Source organism: Mercenaria mercenaria, chromosome 9 (genome assembly GCF_021730395.1).
Source record: "Mercenaria mercenaria strain notata chromosome 9, MADL_Memer_1, whole genome shotgun sequence".
Taxonomy (NCBI): domain Eukaryota; kingdom Metazoa; phylum Mollusca; class Bivalvia; order Venerida; family Veneridae; genus Mercenaria; species Mercenaria mercenaria.
In genome coordinates, this window is record NC_069369.1 from 77,533,088 (window position 1) to 77,559,802 (window position 26,715).

The following is a 26,715-nucleotide window of genomic DNA, read 5'->3' on the forward strand; positions in this document are numbered from 1 at the left end:
ATCTTGGGATCCTGACGAACCACTGGTCGATGAGAATGATAAAAATCATTTTTGAAAATGTCGCCTCATAATACTTCGAGCTTCAGATTATGTCACAATAAAATCAAAGGTAAACAAAAGGTCCAGTTGCCCACCAGAATTACATGCTGCTAAAGCTGCAACTAGAGCTGTCTTACTGAGGTAGATAAAAAAAATGCCTGTATGTAAAACCCAACAATCCTGTGTATTTTATTTTAATGCAGGCGATGACATCATCTGAAAAACTTGAAAAATGTTTTTGCAAAGATTTTATAAACAAGTTTTAGTGAAATTTTAGTGAGGATCCATTAGGCAGCCCATAAAATGAAGTTGCTGAAATAATTCTCCTATTTTCAGCTTAAGAGACCTCTTTGAGCAAAATCTAACCAACAAAGCAAAATGGTGCACATAAGTACATATTTATCTAGCTGCTAACAAGAAGAAATTAAATCTATACAAAGATCCTTTGGATACACAGAATGTAACTAAGCAAATCAATTGCAGGCTCAGTTTAACAGTTCGTTCATAAGAGGTAATGAACTATGACTACCCCTTATAACCATAGCACGGCGTAAACTGGATAATAACATAGTAAAAAATAATGAACATCATTCCAAAAGACAAAAAAAAAAAATATAACAACATTGAGTTCAACTATGTGGAGACTTTTTACAGCCACAACATGAAAAATGTCTTGCAAAGGAAAATTTTGACGATCCGCATTAACAACACTTTCGAATGAGAAAAAGACAAAACTTACTTAAAGCTTTAAACTTGGGTTGTTTCTTTCAATGACTAGAATAATTCAGCAAGAAAATACTAGTCGCTACAATACTGGTAACCTATTTCAGACATTTTGGTTTTTCTTTCTTTTTGTTGGATTTAACATCAAACCGACACAATCATAGGTCTCATGGTAATTTCAAGCTTTTAATGACGAAGGAAGACCCCAGGTGCCCCTCCGTGCATTACTTCATCACGGGCGGACACCTGGGTAAGAACCAACAACCTTCAGCAAGCCAGATGGATGGCTTCCTCACATGAAGAATTCAACGCTCCAAGTAAGGCTCGAACCCACATCGGTGAGAGGCAAGTGATTTCAAGTCAGCGGCCTTAAGCACTCAGCCATGGAGGGCCTTTACTTTATTTTTTGTTTGTTTTGTATTTTCATATATTTTAATTTAAATATTAAGTTGCAAAGAAATTTCTGTTTTTCAAAAGCAGTCTTAAACGGCATAAACTTTCTTAACAAATTGTTTCCAAAACTTCGGAAACACAAGCTCTTCTTTTCACGTGCTTAAGCTTTAAACAACCTTTATTCAAAAACGCCCTTTGAACAAGGAAAATGCGTTATGAAAGATGAGCAATAATGTCTAGTCTCATATATTTCTTCTATAAATAGCATAAAAATTCATACTAAAATGGGTTCAAAAGATGGAACACTACAATAAAGGTCACAACAATAATAATCTACATTAACAAATGATTTTGACATAGTGGTAATCACGATTTAAAAAATATTATAACAAAAGGGACATTAACAAATAAGCTTTACAGTCGTAACACCTGTGTAAGTTTAATTTCATATGGCACATGTCATCAAAGTAAAATTAGACAAAAATCAAATGACACAAAATACTTTGAGCACTCCTTATAAACCATAACAAAACAGACTGTTTTATGTTTTGTTTAGAGTCACATTAACACAATTTATGGATGACTTTTTCAGCTACAGAGGGTGGAGGAAGAGCCATTGTGCCCCTTTGGAATTATTTTGTGCCAAAGCAACACTTGGGTAGAACCATCGATTTTCCGTAAGCCAGCTTGATGGCTTCCTCTCAAGAAAGAACTCTACACCACAAGCAAAGTTTCGAACCCACGCAGCGAAGGGCAAGCGATATTAAGTCAGCGACCTATACCGCTCGGCGATGAAGGTCCAATAAACTTAATTAAAGACAGACAAACAAACAACGAGGTTCTGACTATTAAGCGACTATTTTGCCAGTGTATGCAATACAATTTTTATTCTGCTGATAATTTAAAGAGTTAATGTGATAGGTTTTAAAACCATTTTCAACGGTATGTCTGCTATGTGACGACGGTCAGTTACCTGTATTCTTTACCAGTTTTGAATTGTTCACTGCGTAAGTGTATGACAACTAAGCAACATAAATCAAAGGTGGAGAAAGAATGACATTGTCCGCCATTAATCGAGTATATACACCTTGCCCTTGGCTTTCAATTCATAGTCTTGGCCCTTCAAGTGAGCTAATCGGACGGCTTCACAGTTGTATTTAATTAATATATTATATCAATGAGCCTCAATATACCAAACATAAATAAGAACAGCGCCATGCGGAACAATATACGTCCGAAGGTATGACCTTTGACCTCTAAGTGTAACCTTGACACACTGCATATCGTCTCGATGTGGTGAACATTTGTGTCAAGTTTCTTCGAAACCGTTCAAGGGTTCAAGAATTAAAGAGAGATGACATTCGACCCATAAGTGTGACCTTGAAGCAAGACATCAAAAACATGCGCTCTGCACACGTTGTCGTGATGTGTTGAATATTTGTGCCAAGTTTCTTTGAAATTCTTCAAGGGGTTCAAGAGTTACAAAACGGACAGGAAACACATTCATATGACTTTTGGCCTCTAAGTGAGACATTGACCTTGAAGCGAGCCATCACGAACATGCACTCTGCACGTCGTCTCGATGTAGTGAACATTTGTGTCAAGTTTCTATGAAATCCTTTAAGGGTGTCAACACTTACTGAGCAATGATACGAATACACTCATATGACCTTTGACCCCACTTACAGAGCAGACAGAAAACACATTCATATGACATTTGGCCCCTAAGTGTGATCATCTCTTAAAGCGAGCCATCCAGAACATGCGCTCTGCACGTCATCCCGATATGGTGAGCATTTGTGTCAAGTTTCTTTAAAATCCATCAAGGGGTTCAAGAGTTACAGAACGGACACGAAATTGCTAACGTACGGACAGACGGACACCGGGGGTATAACATGATATGTCCCTTCGGGCGTATAAAAAGAGATGATTGTAAATTCTAACTCGATCCGATTCATTTTCTTATTAAACAAAGAAGGCTGAAAACAGTGAATTATTATACAATAATTCATTTTTCTGACGTCACAATTATTACGTCATAGCGTCAGACGGCATAGCGGTGCGCTGGAAAAGAAACCAATTGAAAACGGGCGAAAATTTAATGAATGGCGTCAAGGATGTACTTTAAAATCCATGGTCACGTGTTAGAATCGAAATAATATATCTCATTTAGTGATTTGCTCTTCAATAAAATCATTGTTTGTCGTTCAGATGCGTATTATTATATCACTCAGGCTGCGCCCTAGTGATATAATTCCTTCGAATCTGAACTCCAAACAATGATTTATTCAGCGACAAATCCCTAAATGAGATATATTATTTCTTAAACAAACTCCACTTCAAAAATTAATCACTGCCCTTTAAACCTTATATCTTCAAAATAATTACAAAAAAGTAACAAACATTTGTAACTGATAAAACAACCTAATCTGCAAACTGTACTAAGGTGTTTTCTACATCTAAAGTATTCAAGTAAAGCATTACATGACATTTCATACTTAACTTAATCGATGTACAACATGAAGCAAAATATCATTTATGCCTCCTTTTAAAGTGATTTTACCATGGTAGAGATTATTCAAGATAACTACTGAAATCTGTTACGAAAATAAACTGGTGGTCCAACTTTCTTTGCTGTAGCTTCAAAAACAATGTAGGTCTGTAGTTCAAGGATAAGAATATTAAAGATGAGTATTGAAATAAGTATCAAAAGTTATAAACGTGGTTCAAATTTCTATGCTGCACCTTCAAAACCCAACAAGTAGGTCAGTAGGTCATGATTAAGACAATTCAAGATGAATATTGAACCCTGTATCAAACATTATGCTTGTGGTCCAAATTTCTTTACTACTGTTTCAAAAATGAAAAAGTCTATTTAAAACAAGGGACCACCCGGGCGTGGCCTACGGTCATGATTTGAACAATCTTGATAGAGAACCTTTAGAGGAAAACACATACTAAATATCTAAGCTGTGGGCCTTATGGTATGGTTTCAGACAAGAATGTTTAAAGGTTTTTCCATGAACAAGTCTATTTAAACCATTTGCGCCCCCCCCGCACCCCCCACCCCCTACCCCTTCGGCGGGACATATTTGATCCTAGGGGGGATAATTTGAACAATCTTGGTACAGGACTACTATATGATGCTACATACCAAATATCGAAGCCCTAAGCACTGTTTTTGGACATGAAGATTTTTAAAGTTTTTCCTTTCGGTTGCAATGGCAACCACAGTTCTGTTTGGAATTCAATTCTTTGAACAATTTTTAAAGAAGACCATTACTATTTAGTCATTGTACACAAATGTTCTACTGTTCTGGGTAAATGTGACCTTGACATTTGACCTATTGACCTCAAAATCATTAGGGGTCACCTGCTGGTAATGATCAACCTCCCTATTAAGTTTCGTGATCCTAGGCCCAAGCTTCTTAAGCTATCGTCCGGAAATGGTTTAACTGTTTCGGGTCACCACTGTGACCTTGACCTTTGACCTACTGACCTCAAAATCTGTACGGGTCATCTGCTGGTCATGACCAACAACCCTATTGACTCCATGATCCTATGCCCAAGCGTTCTTGAGTTATAATCCGAAAACCGTTTAACTGTTCCTGGTCACTGTGACCTTGACCTTTGACCTACTGACTACAAAATCAATAGGGGACATTTGCTGGTTATGACAAACCTCCCTACCAACTGTCATGATCCTAGGCCCAAGCGTTCTTGAGTTATCATCCTGAAACGCATTGGTCCACAGACTAACCGACAGACAGACAGACCGACCATCATCTGCAAAACAATATACCCCTCCTTCTTCGAAGGGAGGCATTATTACCCAACACCTTGGTGTAACACAAAGATGTGCTGGTAAAATGACAAACATAAACTTTAAGCAGTACAATTAATTTCTTTGGAAAATAGAAAGGGAAGCCATCAAACGTAAATTGGATATTGTATAACTTGTTAAGAAATGAAGGTCCTCACGCATAAACATAGTGAAATAGATCGTTGTTTGATAAATCAAGCGCACATTACTCTTGACTAAATACTACTCTCTGTCCTAAACAAGACTTTGTAGGTATACACATTCTAAGTACATATGAATAGGATTGATGAACAAAATGATGGTGCTAGATTGTAAACAGTGAAAATTAGCTTTTTCTAAATCGAAGTCCCATAAATCCAGGACAATCCATCAAGCAAAACTGGGTAAAACACCCAGTATGCGTAACAAGGCTCGGTAGTATAAAGTTTCATTGAAATCAAATCGGTAGTATAGGAGAAGTTGTCCAGAAAAAGCTTTTATCAAAAGATGACCTTTAAGGAGATAGAAAAAAAGAGAAAAAACATTTCATCAAAAAATCAATACCTAAACCAAAATATGCCAAAGATATGCAAAACTAGCCTTGGTATTTAACCCTTTTTTACAAAGTTTGGTTGGAATCCCACCAGAAATTTCAGAGAAGCAGTTTAATCTTCGTGTAAAACGGAGAGACAAACAGACTGACTGACATACTGACGGACAGACTGACAGACAGCACAGATCAATATATCCCACCCACAGATGAGAAAACAGAAAACAGAAAAACGTTATTCAGTGATCTTACAGACTAGAGTTTAATGAAGGCATAATTCATTAGTACATTTAGTACATACGTTTCTTTACTTTAACCCAAGATACTAAGCATCAATGAATTTAAAATAGTCTATTCACTTTTCAAGTATACTCTATGTCCTCTCCAACAGTATACAAAAGATTACTGTTTCTTAGGTTGGTTAAGGTGAAAAAGATAACAACACTATAAGTAGAATAGATTTGGTTAATTGATAAAAAATCAAGTGATTCCTTCTTAAAATCAAAACTGATTCTGGATAAAATATGTCTGCTTAAAAAAGACTTGTCAATAAAACATAGGTATAAAGAAGTAAATGACATATTTAACAATTTATATCACTATCAGCAATATTTCCCCCAGATCATATGTCACAATAATAAATTTGTGAACATCATACAGTTAAGAAAGCAATATTCTTTCAAAAACATTGTCATATATTTCTATGACTTAGCTGATTATGACACTTCCTACATAATTTCTTGTCATCAAGACTTAAAGAGCAAGTATTAACGTTATTTTCCCTAGGAGTATGACAATAGTTTCTACAAATACCACATTGTATCACAGTTTGGTCGGCAGCGAGATTAAGTAAATCTTTAAACTTTGGTGTAGTAGGTAAAAGCATTACCAAAACCATTTTCATTCCCATTATCCCTAACCTTTGATCCCGGAAACAATAGCGCTTATCTGTTGACAACTGGCAAACGACCCTTGAATTCAATAACCCATGATTTGTCCATTTATTGACTGAAAACTGATTTCTATCTAAAGCCCAGACATTCTGCAAAATTAAAAAGAAACAGTTTTACAATCTTAATCTCACTGTGAGCGCGACCCTTGACCTTTTGACCACCAAATTGTTTGTGGTTATCTACTGACCACAAGCAATCACCATATAGTTTGATGTCCTTTAGCAAAAAGGTTTTCCAGATAGAGTCTGAAAATTCCTTCAGAATCAAGCTCAAGGTGGCCTTTACATCTACCCTATTCACTCCGAAACAATAACAGACAACTACTGAGAACTGACAATTATCAAATGAAAATTGACTGTCACAAATGGATGCAAGAATTCCTGTTATTGTTCCAAAACATTTTTCAGTCCGTTTATGATCATTTACCTACTTAATCCAAAATAAACCAATGAGGGCCGCCTACTCATCAAGGACTGCTCGAATGGCATCACCAAAACAATATATCACCTCTCTTTTGTAGTGGGGGCATAAATATCACATGTTATAATATGCAAGTTGATGTTATGTGAAACTATAGGTACTTTGGAGAAAAGCAAATGTCTCCTACAACTGCCTAATCATCTGAATAGTAAGTGTGTCTTTGTATACCTTTTGTGGCCTATTGGTATTCACATGTTGGAGTAATGCTGTGTCGGTAGTGCTAATCGGTCTACAATGCTGCACCGGTCTACAATGCTGTATCGGTAGTGGAGTGGATTAACCGGTCTACGATCTACAATGCTGCACCGGTAATTGTTGGTAATAATGTTCAAGGGCCATAATTCCGAAGTGTCTTGGCCGATTTGGCTAGTTATCGAACTTGGCCGAGGTCTTATGGTCAAATACATTTTGTTCAAGTTTGGTGAAGATCGGATGAGAAATGTTTGACTTAGAGGGCGGACAAACTTTGTGACAGACACACAGGTAGACACACAGACAGACAGGAGTATATCAATAAGTCTCCCACACCACTGTGTGGTGGGAGACATAATAATAGAAAATTTTGAGGTCTAGTTTTTAACCAACAAGGATATTTCAAATTCAAACATTTTTCCACATGACAGTCACTTTTGCTTGGTTTCTACAACACGACATGATGTGTTTTTCAATTTCTGACAAATCTGTGATCAATAGAATATTTCATTACACATAGGATTCAATCTATTGATAATCTGACAGATGTAAGACAATAATTTGTACAATTAGTAATCTATCTATCCGACTTGAATTATTAAAACAGGAAAGAACTAAATGTGTGTCCACAAGACACTTGTGCCCCCACTTCTTGTCATTATATGGTTATGTGTTACTTGTTGCTATACAAAATACTAAATAAACTCATATTTCCTTAGGTTGAGGATGCTAGTGAATGGAGAGTGGGGGCGGGTATGGACACTACAAAACGTCTTCAAGAAACACAGAAGAAGAGAACCATAAATGGCCTTATGTCACTCAACTGACCTTGCCTATTTGACTTAAATATATGTATAACACACAGTTTAAAAAAATGATAACAATTGTATGTAGTCTGAAAATGCTTTATAACCTTCACCTTGAGGATACGACCTTAAAATGTATCAAAAGACAATCTTATTCCTAGGATCAATTAAATATAGTATCAATTAAATGTTGCATGGGCGAGTCCAATAGCTCTACCTATTCTTTGAATAGTCGAGCTAAAAAGATATTTTCTATCTAAAAGTCAAAGCGGCATTAGTCATTCAGTCTTTCAATATAAATTTCCTTTACTAAACTCAACTCAACTCCAGTTCACTCTTGGTTTTATTTTATGCCTCTATAACCTACCACACTTATAAAATCTACTCCTGTCCATGTTTAAATTTTGATCTTTTACAATTATAAACAAGAGCACAGTAATGCGGAGCAATATACGCCCGAAGGTATCACATTTAACACAAGTGTGACCTTGACCTTGCAGCGAGCAATACAGAACATGCGCTCTGCAAATCGTCTCGGTGTGGTGAACATTTGTGTCAAGTTTCTGTAAAATCCTTCAAATGGTTCACGAGTTACAGAGTGATGATTATCGGCCCCTAAGTCTGACTTTGACCTTGAAGCCAGCCAGCCGCGCTCTGCACTTCGTCTTTATGTGGTGGACATTTCTTTCAAGTTTCTTTGAAATCCTTCAAGGGCTTCAAAAATTACTGAGTAATGACCTTTGAACCATGTGTAGGACCTTGACCTAGAAGTCAGCCATCCAGTGACAAACTTTTGTGCCAAGTTTCTTTGAAATCCTTCAAGGGGTTCAAAAGTTACAGAGAAATGACCTTTGACTCCTAAGTGTGACCTTGATCTTGATGCCAGCCATCAACAACATGCGCTCGGTATGTTGTCTCAATGTGGTGAACAGTTGTGTCAGGTTTCCTTCAAGGGGTACAAAAATTAGACATTGACCTTAAAGTTACAGAGAAATGATCTTTGATCCCTAAGTTTGACCATGACCTTGTTGCCAGCCACCCGGAACATGCGCTCAGTGTGTTGTCCCTATGTGGTGAACATCTGTGTCAGGTTTCTTTGATTTCCTTCAAGGGGTTCAAAAGTTACATAGTCATGACCTTTGATCCCTGTGTGTGACCTTGAAGCAAGCCATCCGAAACATGCGCTTCGAAAGTTGTCTTGATGTAGTGAACATTTGTGCCAAGTTTCTTTACAATCCTTCAAGCAATTCAAGTGTTACAGAGCGGACATCAAACACACTCATATGACATTTCACTCCTGTGTGTGACCTTGACCTTGAAGCAAGCCATCCGAAACATGTGATCTGCACGTCGTCTCGATGTGGTGAAAATTTTTCCAAAGTTTCTCTATAATCCTTCAAGCAGTTCAAGAGTTACAGGGCGGACACGAAACGAACCCATATGACCTTTGACCCTAAGTGTGACTTTGACCTTAACGTCAACCATCCAGAACGTGCGCGTTGCACGTCGTCTCCATGTGGCAAACATTTGTGTCAAGTTTCTTTAAAGGGATTCAAAAGTTACATAGTGATTACCTTTAACCCCTAAGTGTTACCATAACCTTGAAGTCAGACACCCAAAACATGCGCTCTGCACACTGTCTCGGTGCGGTGAACATTTGTGCTAAGTTTCTTTACAATCCTTCAAGCAATTCAAGAGTTACAGGGCGTACACGAAACACACTCATATGACTATTGACCCTAAGTGTGACCTTGACCTTGAAGCTAACCATTCAGAACATGCACTCTGTACGTCGTTTCGATGTGGTAAACAATTGTGTCAAGTTTCTTTAAAATCCTTCAAGAGGTTCAAGAGTTACAGTGCGGACATGAAATTGCTTATGGACGGACGGACGGACACCGGGGGTTTAACATAATACATCCCTTCAGGCGTATAACAAGAGCACCGCTTGCTTGTGACATTGCTCATCTGTAAGTGCTGGACAATATGCAAGAAAATAGTTACTGTTCGTGGCCTTCTTTCTCATCTTAATTGATGAGAAAAATGTAAGTTTCAAAGCTATAGGAAGTATTCAAGAAAAGTGAACATAAAAAAGAGGGTCATGATGACTCTGAATTGCTAACCTGAGTAATATGAGCCACATGTTTAAAATGGCACACTTATGCTAAAATATTAGAAAGTAGGTCAGTAGGTCATATTCTTGCTCACTGAAAGTCAGTTTTAAGATCGGTGTGCAAAACTGTGAATGATATGTCATCCAAATTTTAAGGCTGTATCTTAAAACACAAGAAAGTAGGTCAGTAGGTAAATGTCACAGTCAAGTGACCCCTAATCACTTTGGGTCATCAGGAAAATATAATTAAACAGTCTAGGAAATATGATCTGATAATTTTTTAAGTATTTATTCTCATTTAACTCGTATAACAAGTGACCCCCAGGGCGGGGCCTCTTTTCACCCCAGGGGAATAATTTGAACAGTCTTGTTAGACATCCACTAGGCAATACTACATATCAAGTATCAAAGGCCTATACCTTGAACTTTCAGACAAAAACATGTTTTTCCCTATATAAGTTTATGTTAAATTTGGGACCCCCAGGGCAGGGCCTCTTTTCACACCAGGGGCATAATTTGAACAATTTTGGTAGAAGACCACAATGCAATGCAACATACTAAGTACCTAGGCCTTGCAGATTCAGGCGAGAAGATTTTTGAAGTTTTTCCCTATATAAGTCTATGTAAAACTTGAAACCCCCAGGGCAGGGCCTTTTTTCATCCTAGGGTAATAATTTTGGTAGAGAACTTCAAGGCAATGCTACATACCAAATATCAAAGGCCTATGTCTTGTAATATTAGACAAGAAGATTTTTAAAGTTTTTTCCTATATAGGTCTTTGTAAAACTTGGGACCCCCAGGGCGGGGCCTCTTTTCACCCCAGGGGCACAATTTGAAAAATGTCATAGAGGACTATTAAATGATGTCACATGCCAAATATCAAGGCTCTACACCTTGCGGTTTTTGACAAAAAGATTTTTGAAGTTTTTCAGTTAGGTTACCATGGCAACCAGAGTTCTGCAAGAAATTCAATTTTTTGAAAAATTTTGAAAGGGGACCACCAAAGGATTATTCCTGTTAAGTTTGATGTAATTCTGTCCAGTGGTTTTCAAGAAGATATTTTTAGAAACGGCACACGACAACACGACGGACATTGAGCGGTCACAAAAGCTCACAAAGGCTCATGGTGAGCTAAAAACAACCAAATACTGATTCTTATAGTTAATAAGAGGGTCATGATTACCCTGGATCTAATATGAGCAACATGTTTCAATTGTCAAACAGATGCAGAAACACTGGAGGTGCTTTTGAGAAAAGCGCATGTTTTGGGTAACCGATCTACAATACTGTATCGGTAGTGTTGGTAATTTTGTTCAAGAGCCGATTTGGTTAGTTAGCGAACTTGGCCGAGGACATATGGTCAAACACATTTTGTTCAAGTTTGGTGAAGATCGGATGAGAAATATTCGACTTAGAGTGCGGACAAGATTTGTGACATAGACACAGACAGACACAGACACAGACAGGAGTAAATCAATATGTCTCCTACACCACTATGTGGTGGGAGACATAATTAAGAAAGTAGGTAACATTCATGGTCACAGAAAGTCAGTGTTAAGATCGGTGTGCAAAACTGTATATGTAATCCCTCCATCCCGACCCCAAAGGGAAGGGGCAGCACAACAAAGCAAAAGCCAACATAGAAATAATTCAATATGTGATTTCCTGTGACATTTGCACCTCCAATGATCCTTTCATACAGCACAACATAACCTATTGTCTTATTGAGGCATACTGTTTAGAAGAATGAACAAGAAGATAATGATAACCCTATATCCCTCACCTGCTAAACATGGCCTTGGAATCATTAAGATTAACATTCTGACCAAGTTTCATGAAGACAGGGTCATAACCGTGGCCTCCACAGTGTTAACAAGCTGTTCCTTGGATTTGAGTGGTGAGTTAGTTTTTGACCCAACATGACCCAGTTTCGACCTTGGCCTAGAGATCAGCAAGATAAATATTCTGTGCAAGTTTGTATCAAATCAAAGCATAAACAAAACCTCTATATTGCTGAAAGTGCCAATAAAGAAAAGTGTGCCCCTTTCAGGGACAGTTACTCTAGAACTCGGTTTTCGAAAGGAACTGAGATATTATATGAAATCAGTTGTGTGTAAGTGTGATTAAAATCGAATTTAAAATGTCACTTCAATGGTGTTTACAAGGTAAAATTAACAAATATTGGCTCTTTCAGAGGTCATTCAGGGGCGGCAACACTGGACCCAATGACTGAATCTGTTAGATTCATCACGGAATCCTAGATCTATTAAAAGTATAGATATTTTGCAAGTTTGTATCAAATCAAACCATAAATGAAGACTCTATATTTTGTTTGTTTCTTTTGGGTTTAACGCTGTTTTCCAACAGTATATCAGTTATGTAACGGCGGGCAGCTAACATAACCAGTGTTCCTGGATTCTGCACCAGTACAAACCTGTTCTCTGCAAGTAACTGCCAACTTCCCCACATGAATCAATGGTCAAGGGAAGTCTCTATATGGCTGCAAAATTCAAAACAGTAATTTTGGCCCTTTAAGGGGCCTTAACTCTGGAACCCATGATGATGGGAACTGGCTAGATTTCGCAAGGAACCGAGATATTATGCCAATACAAGTTGTGTGCAAGTTTTATTAAAATCAATGGCAAAATGTGGTCTCTATCTTGTTCACAAGAAACTGTGAAGGGACGACATACGAGGGACGGAGGCACGGACAACGGACGAAGGGTGACAGGTGAGCTAAAAATATAAAAATTAGGGCTAAAGTGGCCCTTAGTGGCTCAACGGAATCAGACAATTTGACCTTGAATATAATTATGTATGACAAACTTAATCATGAATGGCAAAAACTGTGTTTAGTATAAAAGCTTTTTCTATTTCAAGCTCCTGAGGCCCTAATAACAGTCAAGCAGAACTATTTGAACAACTAGAAGATGCTTTTGTAAAAAGTGCATGTCTTCCCCGATGCATAGTCGTATATGCAAGAAGTAAAAAGGGGACAAGTGCGAAAGACAAAGAGACACTGATGGTTGGCTGTAGTTGGGATCACTTACTTGACATGTCCAATCATCCCACTAGGTTCCAACATTCTGGGCTCCTGTAACCTTTACCTTTGATCAAGTGACCCCAAAATCATTAGGGGTCATATACTCGGCATGTCCACCTATCCTATTAAGTTTCAACATTCTGGGTCAAGTGGTTCTCAAGTTATTGATTGGAAAGAGTTTTCTATGATCAGCCCCCTGCAACCTTGACCTTTAATGGAGCGACCCCTAGAAACAATAGGTTATAGGTTATTCCTATCTCCCTATGAATTTTGAAGGTTTTAGATCAAACGGTTCTCAAGTTATAAACCAGAAATGGATTTCCATTTTCTATCCGCTGCAACCTTGACCTTTGATAGAGTGACCACCAAAATCAAAAGGGGTCATCTAGTCTGCATGTCCAATTATCCTATGAAGTTTCAACATTCTAGGCCAAGTGGTTCTCAAGTTACTGACAGGAAACGTTTTTCCATGTTCAGGCCCCTGTGTCCTTGACCTTTAACAGAGTGACACCAAAATCAATAGGGTCATCTAGTCTGCATGTCCAATCATCCTATTAAGTTTCAACATTCTTGGTGAAGTGGTTCTCAAGTTACTGACCGGAAATGGTTTTCCTTGTTCAGGCCCCTGTGACCTTGACATTTAATTGAGTGACCCAAAATCGACAGCGGTCATCTAATCTGCATGTCTAAATATCCGATGAAGTTTCAACATTCTGCGTCAAGTGGTTTTCAAGAAATTGATCGGAAATGGTTTTCTATGTTCAGGCCCTTGTGACCTTGACCTTTGAGTGACCCCAAAAGCGATAGGGGTCGGCTACTCCATAAGCCATCTGAAATGAAGTGTGACGTACGGAAGGACGGACGGACGGACAGGGCAAAAACAATATGTCTCCCCCTAGTTGGGAGAGACATAGATATAGAAGAAGACCTTAGAGGGATGCTAGATACCAATTTTGGTGACAATTCATCAAGCGGTTCGTGGAAATAAATCAATTAAAAGTGTTGTTTTTTTCTATTTTCAGCTTTGGAGACCCCTAAAACCAGTTAAATAGAACCATTTGAACAAACCTGAGAGAGGATCTAACAAGGATACTTAAACTTTTGGTGATGATCCATCAAGTGGTTTATGAAGAGTCATTTAGGTGTTTGGAAAGTGATTTATCAAAATCATCTTCTTTATGTGACCGCGCTGAATTTAATTAGGAAAAGACTGTCTCACAATTATTTCGAATCTATCCGCTGTACAATGTAGTTCAATTCGGAATAATTTATCACCTCTGACGTCATTATCATTACAGACCAGGAAATTTGGCATACTCTATCACCACTCTGAGGCAGCCATGAACTTGATCTCAAACTTACACAAGTACTCATGCCCAGTAAAAAAAATAGTTCTACATACATAGAATATATACCAATAGCGCAGTTATTTACTACGAATAACTATCGGCTGCATGCCTTTACTCTATATAACATTTTTCAGGAGATTAAAATTCATAACTGTATATATCACCAAATCGCAGTATCATATTGATGATATGGTTAGCCGAATCAAATCCTTTATGAACTGGGTTTTTAACTATCAAAGCGCTGTTAGTGCTTGAGCCATTTTTCGGAATGGATTCTTTTCATACACATACTAACATAAATCACCTTCCATCAGTACAGTACTATCAGCACTTTGATTCTATCTTTAGCTCTTGTGGCTCCATAAAGCTATCAAGCGGAACAATTTGAACAAATTTGAGAGAGGACCTTACAAGGAAGCTACAGACTAATTTCAGTGATGATCTATCACGCTCTTCATAGGAAAACGTTACTTACGGATATTTTTCTATATTAGCTCTGACTAGAAGAACTATTTGAATAAATATAGGGAAAGAACTTATAAGGATGCTAAAAACAAAGTTTGGAGATATGCCACCAAACCATTAACCTCTGGTTTAGGCGAGCTAAGAAAGTCGTCTTCAATTTTTCTTCTGTCTATATATTTTACAATCTCATACTCAATCCAACCTGAGCCTGATACCAACAGCAACTACATATTCCTGATAAATGTGTAGTACTATTAAGAATACCATAGATTTCATAAATTTTCAACAAAACGCATTTGATAAATAGCTGTGAATACATGGATGAATACCTTAAACTGAATGTAACAATCTACTGGAATCCCTCCGGACAGCTACAGTCAGGTTCTAAAATAGTTTCATAATCCCATTGATAACAATTAACTTTCTCATCGTGTACATTAACCTAATGCGAACTGCTGTAAATTAGTCTTCTACATTTGACATTATTTACTAAACAGTCTATGTTTATTTACATTAATCCAATGTATGAATATTCCCCGTTTACCTTAACAATACTCACAGATTTTCTATATCTGGACTGTTTGTAAAAAATACATAAATATATACATATGTATGTGTTTTACATATCTTTGTAATATATATCAAATTTAGACAATAGCTATACAAAGCTAATATTGTTTTTATGCCATACTAAAGTTTCCATGTCCAACTTTAGTTTATATACCGGTAACTGACAATAAATGAAATGATGTATTCTGAGCCTCTAATGAATTTTAATTTCTGAAACAACAGATTTATGCCCAATAGGAAGCTCCAAAATGTTACAGATAAACTAATGATGACCATGGTTCTCAATTTATCCATGTCTCTTCCTACATGTGTAACCTCTTAATGGCAGAAGGATGGACACTATAATATACCTTTCCGTCTTCCTTGCTGTAAGTCTTCATATGCATTAAATTTCCGTCTTTGTATCCCACCACGTTTCCCAGAAGCCCATCTTTCAATTTCAGCTTCAAATGCCTGAAAAGGTGTACGTTATTTTCATTATGAAATTTAACAACAATATCATATTCTTAATTTTTTTTTGTCTCAACTGGTTTCCTTTACTTTCAAAATATTCCATGGAATGTGTTACCTTTTGTCAGTCTTCTTATAAGTTAGTTCTAAAACGAATATAATGTTTTAGGATGGATAAACAAATAAATGTAACAAAATGATTCTATAAAAACATCTACTGCCAACAAGCAAATTCGATGAATTGGTATTCCCCACCGAAAGGGTTTGTGGTGAGGAATGGCAAAAAAAACATATCCGGCAAAAAGTTAAGGATGTTACTAAGAAGCAAATAATTTCGTTAGTCAAAATCAATTTAACAGAAAACGAATGAAAACTAAAGAAATTATTTTGACTAGAACGAAATATTGTGTTCGAGTAGTTTGGCACCAAGTGTTGCTGTATAACATTGTACATTTGAACTCAAAAGAACAGATGTCCTTAAGAGAGCACAATCAAGTAAGATATCTTGACCATGGCTGGCAGTGGGGAGGGTGTGGTTACAACTTCACATGTTGAAGGTTTGAACATTTGTTTAGAAAAAAAAATATTTTTTTTGGGGGGGGGGGGGGGGGGGGGGGGTCGGCGGTGGTTGAACGGTTGAGGGTACAAAACTTCATATGTTGATTATAAATATTGATGGAAAATTAAAAACGAAAAAAAAATGTTGGGAGGGGGTGGGTGGAGGGTACATGATCGGGTGGTGGGCATGACTGGGTGGAGGAGCGAGGTGGGGGAACGGTACAACTCTGCATGTTGATAAATAATAATCGAAGATTTGAAATAAATCTAAAATAAGGAATGATTTTTTTATAGGGGCGGGGAGGGGATGTGACCAAGTCAAGGGGGCGACCAGGTGTGGGTACACAACTTCACATGTTTATAATGAATGTTCATGGAAAAGAATGAACGAAGTGTAATGAAATTCTACCAAATGGTAAGTTTGTTATGTACAAATATGTGGATTTTAAAACAATTAAAAGGCAATAACTCTGAAGTTATTAAAGAAATCCGGACGAAATTATGTGCACACAACCACATTATGATGATCTAAATTCAATTTAAGTTTCATAGTGCTAGGTCAAATATATCACAAGTTATGAAGCAGAAATTGCCATACATGTATTTATAGTACCCTATATAGTTAATACTATAGAAACTTCTAAGGGCCATAACTCTGTTTCTTGGGCAATCGGACTGAAACTTGACGAGCCGCATAACCTTATAGTGGTGAACATGTATTTGAAGTTTTATATAAATTTTCCCAACCACTTCATAGATATGGCTGCGGACGGACGGACGGAAAGACGGACGGACGGACGGACAACGCCAAAACTATATCCCTCCGACTTCGTCGGTGGATAATAAAATATAAGGAAGTGGTATATCAGATCCGTGTGTACATAAAGTACCTGAATTGTTTGAAAATCCTTCTGATAAACTATAAATCTAACATCTCTGACACTAGACACTGGGTTTCTTTTTGCAAATTTGGATACAGCTGTAAGCATTTCGCTTGCCACTATGTCGCGGGGAAATCCAAGGTTACCAGTGCCTATAGCAGGAAATGCTATACTAGTCTTGTTTTGTTTCTCTGCTTCTTTCATACAGTCTTTCACTAACTTTTGTAAAGCCTGAAAGAAGAAATTGCACCAATTAAAGTTGCAACCATAACCTAATTTTTAGTCCAATCAATTTTAGTTATAACATGGATGGAGTGAAAGTGCATGAAAACACGAAACAGAATTTCTAAACATAATTCATTGGATATTTCTGCCATGGTAATGTTACATATGTCATATGTAGGTGATCAGAGAGGAAAACCATTTTAAGTTTGAATCAAATTCATGTTGTAATAAGTAAACTAATAACAGAAATAGAGTAAAAGTACATCAAAAGTTAAACCTTTAAAACTTTAACCAAGGTTTTGATACCTAAGGCATGAAAAATTGTTTGTTTCCGGTATTTTGACCTACCCGAAATTTTTGGCCCGACCCTAAATGCTTTTATGGCCTTGGAGAATATTTTTCAACTTTTTAACAAAAAGTTGTTAAACTGCAGTTTTTATGCCTTAAACATGGTCAGTAATGTTAGCAATTAACTAACTGATGCTCTAAAGGCATAACCCCACTATTTGTATTCATTTTTGACACAAAAATAATTTACGGAAGGTCCCACTAAAACAAGAGAGCCAAGATAGCCCTAGGTCGCTCACCTCAGTAACACACCATAACAGTGTAAACATGTTTGACCTAGTGGTTTCATGGAGACGAATATTCAAACCAATTTTCATTAAGATTTGACCAAACATGTGGCCTATTGAGTGTAAACAAGCATTTTACTCGACCTAGAAGTCATCAAGACAAATATTCTGACTAATTTTCATGAGTTGCAAGCTTAAATTGTGGTCTCTAGAGTGTTAGCAAGATTTTGCTTTGATCTGGTCTAGTTTTTTATCCTACATGACCCAGTTTCAAACTTGACCTAGAGATCTTCAAGATAAACATTCTGACCAAGTTTCACAAAGATTGAGTCACAACTGTGGACTCTAAGAGTGTTCACAAATTTTCCTTTGATTTGACCGGGTGACCTAGGTTTTGACCCCACATGGCCAACATTCAAAACTGAACCAGAGATCATCAAGTCAAACATTCTGACCAAGTTTTATAAAGATTGAGTCACAACTGTGGCCTCTAGAGTGTTCACAAGCTTTTCCTATGATCTGGCCTACTGACCTAGTTTTGGACCCCACATGACCCAGTTTAGAACTTGACCCAGCGATCATCAAGATAAACATTCTGACTAAGTTTCATAAAGATTGGGTCACAACTGTGGCCTCTAGAGATTTCAAAGGTGACTTCTATTACAGGTTAGATTGCAAAGGCATGCTACATACAGGTGACCACTAATGCTGGTTAGGCTATAAGAGACTGTTGTTGTGAGCAGAAGCATGCTGCATACATGTGAACACAAATGCAAGTTAGATTGTAAGAAACGTATGAGCAAAGACATGCCACATACAGGTGGTGACCACTAACTCAGATTTGACTGCAAGAAACTTGTGAGCAGAGGCACGCTATATCCAACTGACCACTAATGTAGGAAAATCTGCAGAGGCATGCCATATACATGGAAACTCCGATGCAGGTGACACTGCAGTGGCACGCAAATACAGGTGACCACTAATTCAGGTAAGACTGCAGAGTCATGCCATATACAGGTGACCTCTAATGCAGATTAGACTGTAAGAAACTTGTAAGCAGAGGCACGCTTTATACATGAGACCACTACTACATGTAGGACTGCAGAGGCATGCTACATACAAGTGACCACTAATGCAGCTAAGACTGCAGTGGCACGCAAATACAGGTGACCACTAATGTAGGTAAGATTGCAGAGGCATGCAAATATATATGAAACATGTAAAACGCTATATGCACGAGACCACTAATACAGGTAAGACTGCAGAGACATGCAAATGCAGGTGACATCTAATGCAGGTTAAACTGTAAGAAACTTGTGAGCAGAGGCGTGCCATATACAGGTCATCGCTAATGCAGGTAAGACTGCAGAGGCATGAAAATACAGGTGACCATTTATGCATTTAAGATTGGAGAGGCGTGTAAATACAGGTTACCTCTAATGCAGGTTAAACTGTAAGAAAGTTGTGAGCAGATGCAAAATATATACATGTTACCACCAATAAAGGTAAGACTTCACTGCAGAGGCATGAAAATACAGGTGACCACTAATGCAGGTTAGACTGTAAATGCCTGCTGTGCATCATGCATTATTAGATTATCGACTTTTGTTTATCACTTTCTTCATCTTTCTGACCATTTATTTTCAATATAACTTTTTCATTTTTTTTCCATCATCAACTTGTTCTCCGGTGCTAAGAAAACTGTTAATTACAAATCAGTAATAATAATTATTGTTAAAATTTAAGAAAGTACACATGATATACCTGTTTACATAATGTATCTTTGCTTCCATCCCAATTTGTCATGGAACTATGGATAACAACATCACACTTCAGTTTCTGCCCAGATGTTATAGCTAGTTCACCAATTTTTATACCGTTTGGATATTTTCCTGATACTTCTTGCTGAAGTTTTATTCCGCCTGTTTTCAATAACGAGCCTGAAACAGCTCCATTCTTTAAGTCAAGATTTTTAGCGGTAGTGTTAACTATCACATCAACCTAAATAAAAAACAAACAAAGATAAAAAAAAAATTGTTAAAGAGTTTAAAAACAAACGGTAACCATTTGTTCATAGATGCAAAACCACAGACTTATTTTTTTTCAAAATATTATAAAAATTAACTACGATGCATCTTCGAATCGTTGATTATTATTAACTTAATAAATTAAGTACAAAACCTGCAATAAAATGCAGGTTTCCACAACAACACTGGTGAGTCATAATATTTGGAAGAAAGATGCAAGGCACATCTATTGTAATTTACAGAATTTGAAATTGTTTTTATTATCAACAAAATTAATCTGGTGCACCATCACTAGTATACTGTAATTACAATAATTCTAATATGAGTAAATATATCAATTATTTGAACCAACCTTGCACTTCCCCTTGTTATAAATGATCTCATACACATAGAAAAAATGTTTTTTCAACAATTAAACACAGCTAAAATCCAAAGCTGTGATACCACGGCAACAGTAACTACTTGTGTTGCTGCAACATCTCTCCCACCCTCTCCACAAAAATAATGTTTTGCAAAAGGAAGTGCAAGGAAACATATATTAATATGTTTGAGATCAAATCCATATAAAGGCATTACATAATATACAGAACTTAACACAAACTACATAAAACATATTTAAGATCATAATCATTGCAAAAATTAAAAGGCTCGTCATTCCAAACACTCATATTATAATATGAACATACTTCAAAACACAATCTGATAATCTAATATTGCTTAAAAGTCTGCATGACATATATATTTACTTTTTGTCGAGCAATTTCCCCTTTCACAACAGAAACATCAATATTTCCTATACTTGCACCGCTGTCACTTCGCTTAATAGGTCTACCCTTTGGTAAAAGAGGCGGTTGTCTTCCTACAAAAGTGAACAAGAAACGTGGAAATTCCACGAAAACCAGGTTTTCAATTGCATTATGCCAACAGGTTCTTTAGAAAAATGGTCATATTCTATTAAACATATATTTTCTATTATTCTTACTATGACCATATTTTTCTATTTTTAGTTACCCAATGGCATTAAAATGACCTTTTTGTGACCCCCACCCACTAAAAAGGTTTGGATTTCAGTGAGATTTAAACCGACACCCTTCCATTCCAAAGCACAAAAATCTATTTCTGTTTCAAATATGACCCCATTTTTCTATTTTCAGCTACATTGACCCTGATCCGAGCGACCTCAAATACATTCCCAACCTTTATGTTTGATAAAAGCTATCTACACACCAAGTATACAGACAATAAGTGTACCCAAACTAAAGATATTGAGTAGAAACCATTATTCTTTTTTTAGTAAGTTACCCCAAATATTATTCAAAGCTATATTTTCAGATAAGCTTAATGTACACAAAGTTTGCTGGAAGTAAATAAGTCCAAACTAAAATTATAAAGCGGAAACCACCTTTTTGATGACCACACCGAGAAAAAAATCTATTTTTAGAGAAAAAATCTATTTTTAGTAACTGTGACCTTGATCTGGGATTTGAACTGACGCCCTTCCGTCCCATTGACTGAAAAGTAGCTTTTGGCCAAACGATCTAGACTACTGCGCCACCGTGGTATTTTCTAAGTGTGAAGATTAAATAAGTTATCCTGACCTTGAACTTAACCCAATGACCCCATATACAAAACAAAGACAAATATCAAACAGGGAATGCCACGTACCAAAAAGCAGCCTCCCAAAAACGAAACACACAGCACGCCGACGTGCACACCACAAACACACACACACGCAAACACATACTCGCACACAAAGCCAACACACGAGGACAAAACGAACAAACAAAGGAACACAGTGGGGCACCGCCTTGGAACGGTCAGTGACAAAAACACCACTGGGGAGCTTAAACTGGTTTATGGTGCGCACCCAACCTCACTCTTACCCCCACCATGTTCCAAAGACACGGGACAGTGTAAACTAGAACTGTCACAGGAGTGACTTATACCCCCACCATACGGTCTTGTCACAGAAGAATGGCAACCATCAACCATAAGAAATTTTAAAAATACTTAGAATAATATAAAACGTAAAAAACAATACTTAAAACAAAATTTACTCACCTTTGAAGTACTTCATCCTGGGCTTCCTCGGCACATATACGTAATACTAGTATATGTGCCCAGGATGAGGGATGAGGTAAATATAAACATCTCTAATATAAGAGATACATTAAAAATGAATACAAAAAATGTCTTACCGACACATGTAACCACAGAAAAATGTTTTTACTTTTTTACCCAGGACTAATAATAAAAAACAAGAGCTGTCACTAATGGTGACAAATGCCCCTGCAGCGCCTTGACCTTTGACCTGGTGACCCAAAAGTCAATAGGGGTCGTGTACTCTATAAGTACTATCAGCATGTGAAGTTTAAAGGTCCTGGATGCAGTGGTTCGCGAGTAAAGTGCCTTCATGAAATAAGTTAACATTGGCCCCTGTGACCTTGACCTTTGACCTGGTGACCCCAAAGTCAGTAGGAGTCGTGTACTCAATAAGTACTACCAGCACGTCAAGTTTGCAGGTTCTGGATGCAGTGGTTTGCGAGTAAAGTGCCTTCATGCAAAAAGTTAACATTGGCCCCTGTGACCTTGACCTTTAACCTGATGACCCCAAAATCAGAAGGAGTCGTATACTCAATAAGTACTATTAGCATGTGAAGTTTGAAGGTCCTGTGTGCAGTAGTTCGCGAGTAAAGTGCCTTCATGCAAAAAGTTACATTGGCCCCTGTGACCTTGACCTTTGACCTGGTGACCCCAATGTCAGTAGGGGTCGTGTACACAATAAGTACTGTCAGCAGGTGAAGTTTGAAGGTCCTTGGTGCAGTGGTTCGCGAGTAAAGTGCCTTCATGCAAAAAGTTAACGTTGTGACAAACGAACGAACGAACTAACGAACGGATGGACAGTTGAAACCTAATATGCCTCCCTTCGGGAGCGGGGGGTGGTGGGGGGGGGGAGGGGGGGGTGGGGCATAAAAAAGTTAGAAAAATACCTAAAATATTGAAACTCTAAAAATAGAATTTCTAAAAATAGACAAATTCTTGGAATTTAAGGGGAAGTAACTCAGTACAAAAGTTAAAAAAAAGGAAACTTCCGTTTGGCTCTAAGCCAATCAGAATGATATATAGTGAAAATGCATCAAAATTAGCCTTAAATTCTAAGTAAAAGGGGCATAATTCATGAAAAATTGGTGCCAGAATTATGCATCTTGTGTCACAGGAGGTGGGTGATGAGGTGGAACATCTATTTTAAATTTGAATAAATTCCATTTAGTAATAACTGAGATATAGTGAAAATACATCAAAATTTACCTTAAATTCTAAGTAAAAGGGGGCATAATTCATAAAAAATTGGTGTCAAAGTTATGCACCTTGTGTCACAAGATGGGGGTGATAAGGTGGAACATCTATTTTAAGTTTGAATCATATCCATTTAGTAATAACTGAGATATAGTGAAAATGCATCAAAATAAACCTAGATTAGGCCTAGATTCACTACTACTATGATATTATGTAGATGATGATAATAACTATTACTTTAATGTTATAATAATGATAATAATAATATAGAAATAATCATAATCATAATTATTATTATTATTACTATTATTATTATTATATCCTCATTAGTATATTATTATCATTATTTTTATATTACATATAGGATGATAAAAGATACAGTAATAATACTGAAAATAATAAAGATAATAAAACAAAAGTATAGTGAAAACTTCCTGAGTTCTTTGTGCTGACAAACAATATTTTTCCATTTGGAAATTGATTTTCATGTATTCATGTAATCAACATTATTTGTATATAAAATTATTGTGTTCAATCTATACTCAATTTTCATTTTCAGTATGTTGCCAAAAGGGACTTTTTTCATGCTTTGCTTTGTAACTTTGAAATTCACATTCTGTTTTCAATTTAGGCAAATGTTATTTACAGTATTCTGCAAACTTTAGATAGTGAAAGTCACATTTTTACAGAAATATCACAATTCTCCAGACAGAATTTGAAAAAATAAAAACTTGCATGTTTCTTTAAGTAAGTTTCTCATTATTTCATTATTGTGAAAATAAGTTTCTGATTATTTTATTATTGTGTTTGATCAACAAATATTTTTCTTTACATAGAAATGCCCAAAAAACTATTATAACTTTAAAAGTTATCAATTATTCATTAATTTAAAATATATTACATCCTTTCCCCTTCTCACTAATAGATACACTTGTAAGGTAGACTGACTCTCCAATAAACAATGACCCTTGTTTATAAGAGCCATACTGTGATGGTCATTAGCCCCCAACTGTGCTGGTGAAGACAAAAATCCCTTGGCCCACTGCCAAAATCTAGGCGTTTAAATTCTTATTAAAATGGGACATAATTCATGAAAAATTGGTGTCAGAGTTATGCACCTTGTGTCACAAGATGTGGGTGATAAGGTGGAACATCTATTTTAAGTTTGAATCAAATCCATTTAGTAATAACTGAAATGTAGTGAAAATGCATCAAAATTAACCTTAAATTCTAAATAAAAGGGGCATAATTCATGAATAATTGGTGTCAGAGTTATGCACCTTGTGTCACATGATGTGAGTGATAAGGTGATACATCTATTTTAAGTTTGAATCAAATCCATTTAGTAGTAACTGAGATAATAGATTTCGCGACGTGACAAAACTGACTTCTATATAGCCCCCCCCCCAACCCCAAACCAAATATGTTTGGTGGGGGTATAATAAAAGTAATCAACCTTGATTTTTCTATGACTTACCTATAGGCCAAGTTTGATTTCAATACATTAATGAAAACTGAAGCTATTGTGCGGAAACCAATTCTTCTATATTTAGCAACACCCAAATGACCCCAAATGCAATCCAAAGCTTTGTCTCCTTATCATTTATCTACAGGCCAAGTTTGGTGTCTATAGTTGGTTCCAAACTAAAGTTATTGTGCTGAAACCCCCGCCCGCCCGCCCGCCACCCCGCCCGACGACATACCCCAATCCAATAACTGGTTTTCTACGAAAACCTGGTTAAAAACAGGAGCTGTCTAATGACAGGGCTCTCGACTATCTGAAGCCCTTCCACCTAACACTAGCTTACATATAAATACCAGAACTTTCTAAATTGAATAAGGGGCAGAATTCTTCTCCAAGCAATTTTACATCATGGTTGTTATGAAACTTCCTATGTAAGGTCATACCATAATGCCAAAGACATATGGAGAATTTGAACTCATTTCATCAAGTACTTTCTGAGACACATGTTTACATGCAAAGTTGTTATAAAATGTCTATGTCAAAAGGGGGCATAATTTGGACAAAATAAAGCTGGAGTTATGTTACATGTCCCATAATGTAATCTCATGATGTCAAATACATAACATGTGAAGTTTGGAAGCATTAGGCTTAGTAGTTTTAGAGAAACCTGCTTACATGCAAAACTTTTGTAACATGAATTCCAACGAAGGGGTGACAACAATAGCTCTACTATTTCAAAAAATTCAAACAGTCTAGTTAAAAATCTACGTAAAAAGAGGGCATAACTTCAACAAAATATGTAAACTAGAATGATGGAACTAGTCCCATTAAGTCACGTCATGATGCAAAAGGCATGCATGAAGTTTTAAAATCATTTGATCTGGTAGCTTCAGAGAAACCTGCTGATATGCAAGCTTTTAACCTAGGTTAAACTGGGGCGTAAGTTTGACTTAACAAGAGCTTTGCAATGCGGAGCAATATATGTCCAAAGGTATGACCTTTGACCCTTTAGTGTGACCTTGACCTTGTAGCTAGCCATCCAGAACATGCGCTCTGCACATCGACTCTATGTGGTATACATTTGCGTCAAGTTTCTTCAAATCCTTCAAGGTGTTCAAGAGTTACAGAGCGATGACCTTTGGTCCCTAAGTGTGACCTTGGCCTTGAAGTAAGACATCAAGAAAATGCATTCTGCACGTCGTATCAATGTGGTGAAACTTTGTGCCAAGTTTCTTTACAATCCTTCAAGCACTTCAAGAGCTACAGAGTGGACACGAATCACATTCATATGACTATTGAACCCTAAGTGCGACCTTGACTTTGAAGCGAGACATCCAGAACATGCACTCTGCATGTTTTCTCAATGTGGTAAAAATTTATGTCAAGTTTCTTTGAAATCCTTCAAGGGGGTTAGGAGTTGCAGAGCAGACACTCATATGACCTTTGACCTTGCGACCTTGACCTTGAAGAAGGCATCTAGAACATTGCGCTCTGCACGTCACCCCGATGTGGTGAACATTTGTGCCAAGTTTCTTTGAAATCCTTCGAGGGGTTCAAGAGATATAAAGTGGACACAAAATTGCTAACAGACAAACAGACAAGACAGACGGACGGAAAGCGAGGGTATAACATGACACCTCCATTTAGGCGTATAAGAAAGCTAGAGCTATGCAACTTGCCTTGTGATCTTATGATACCCTGCGTACATGCAAAGTTTTAACATGATATTCTAAGATAAAAGGGGACAGAATTTTGAAAA

The 26,715-nt window shown here is 37.0% G+C and overlaps 1 protein-coding gene across 3 annotated transcripts in view; it reads right to left on the reverse strand.

Annotated features, from left to right (window-relative positions):
- Positions 1-26,715, reverse strand: part of LOC123547549 (protein mono-ADP-ribosyltransferase PARP14-like) — a 163,860-nt gene that overhangs the window by 42,173 nt on the left and 94,972 nt on the right. For all 3 annotated transcript variants that reach the window (XR_008372493.1, XM_053551801.1, XM_053551800.1), the window contains 4 exons: positions 20,941-21,053; positions 19,932-20,168; positions 17,377-17,598; positions 15,829-15,931 (listed from right to left, as the gene is read on the reverse strand). Coding sequence is in view for 2 of the 3 variants with exons in the window: in XM_053551801.1 (XP_053407776.1) it covers positions 15,829-15,931; positions 17,377-17,598; positions 19,932-20,168; positions 20,941-21,053 (675 nt within the window). In the remaining variant the exon portion in view is untranslated. The remainder of the gene's footprint in view (positions 1-15,828; positions 15,932-17,376; positions 17,599-19,931; positions 20,169-20,940; positions 21,054-26,715) is intronic.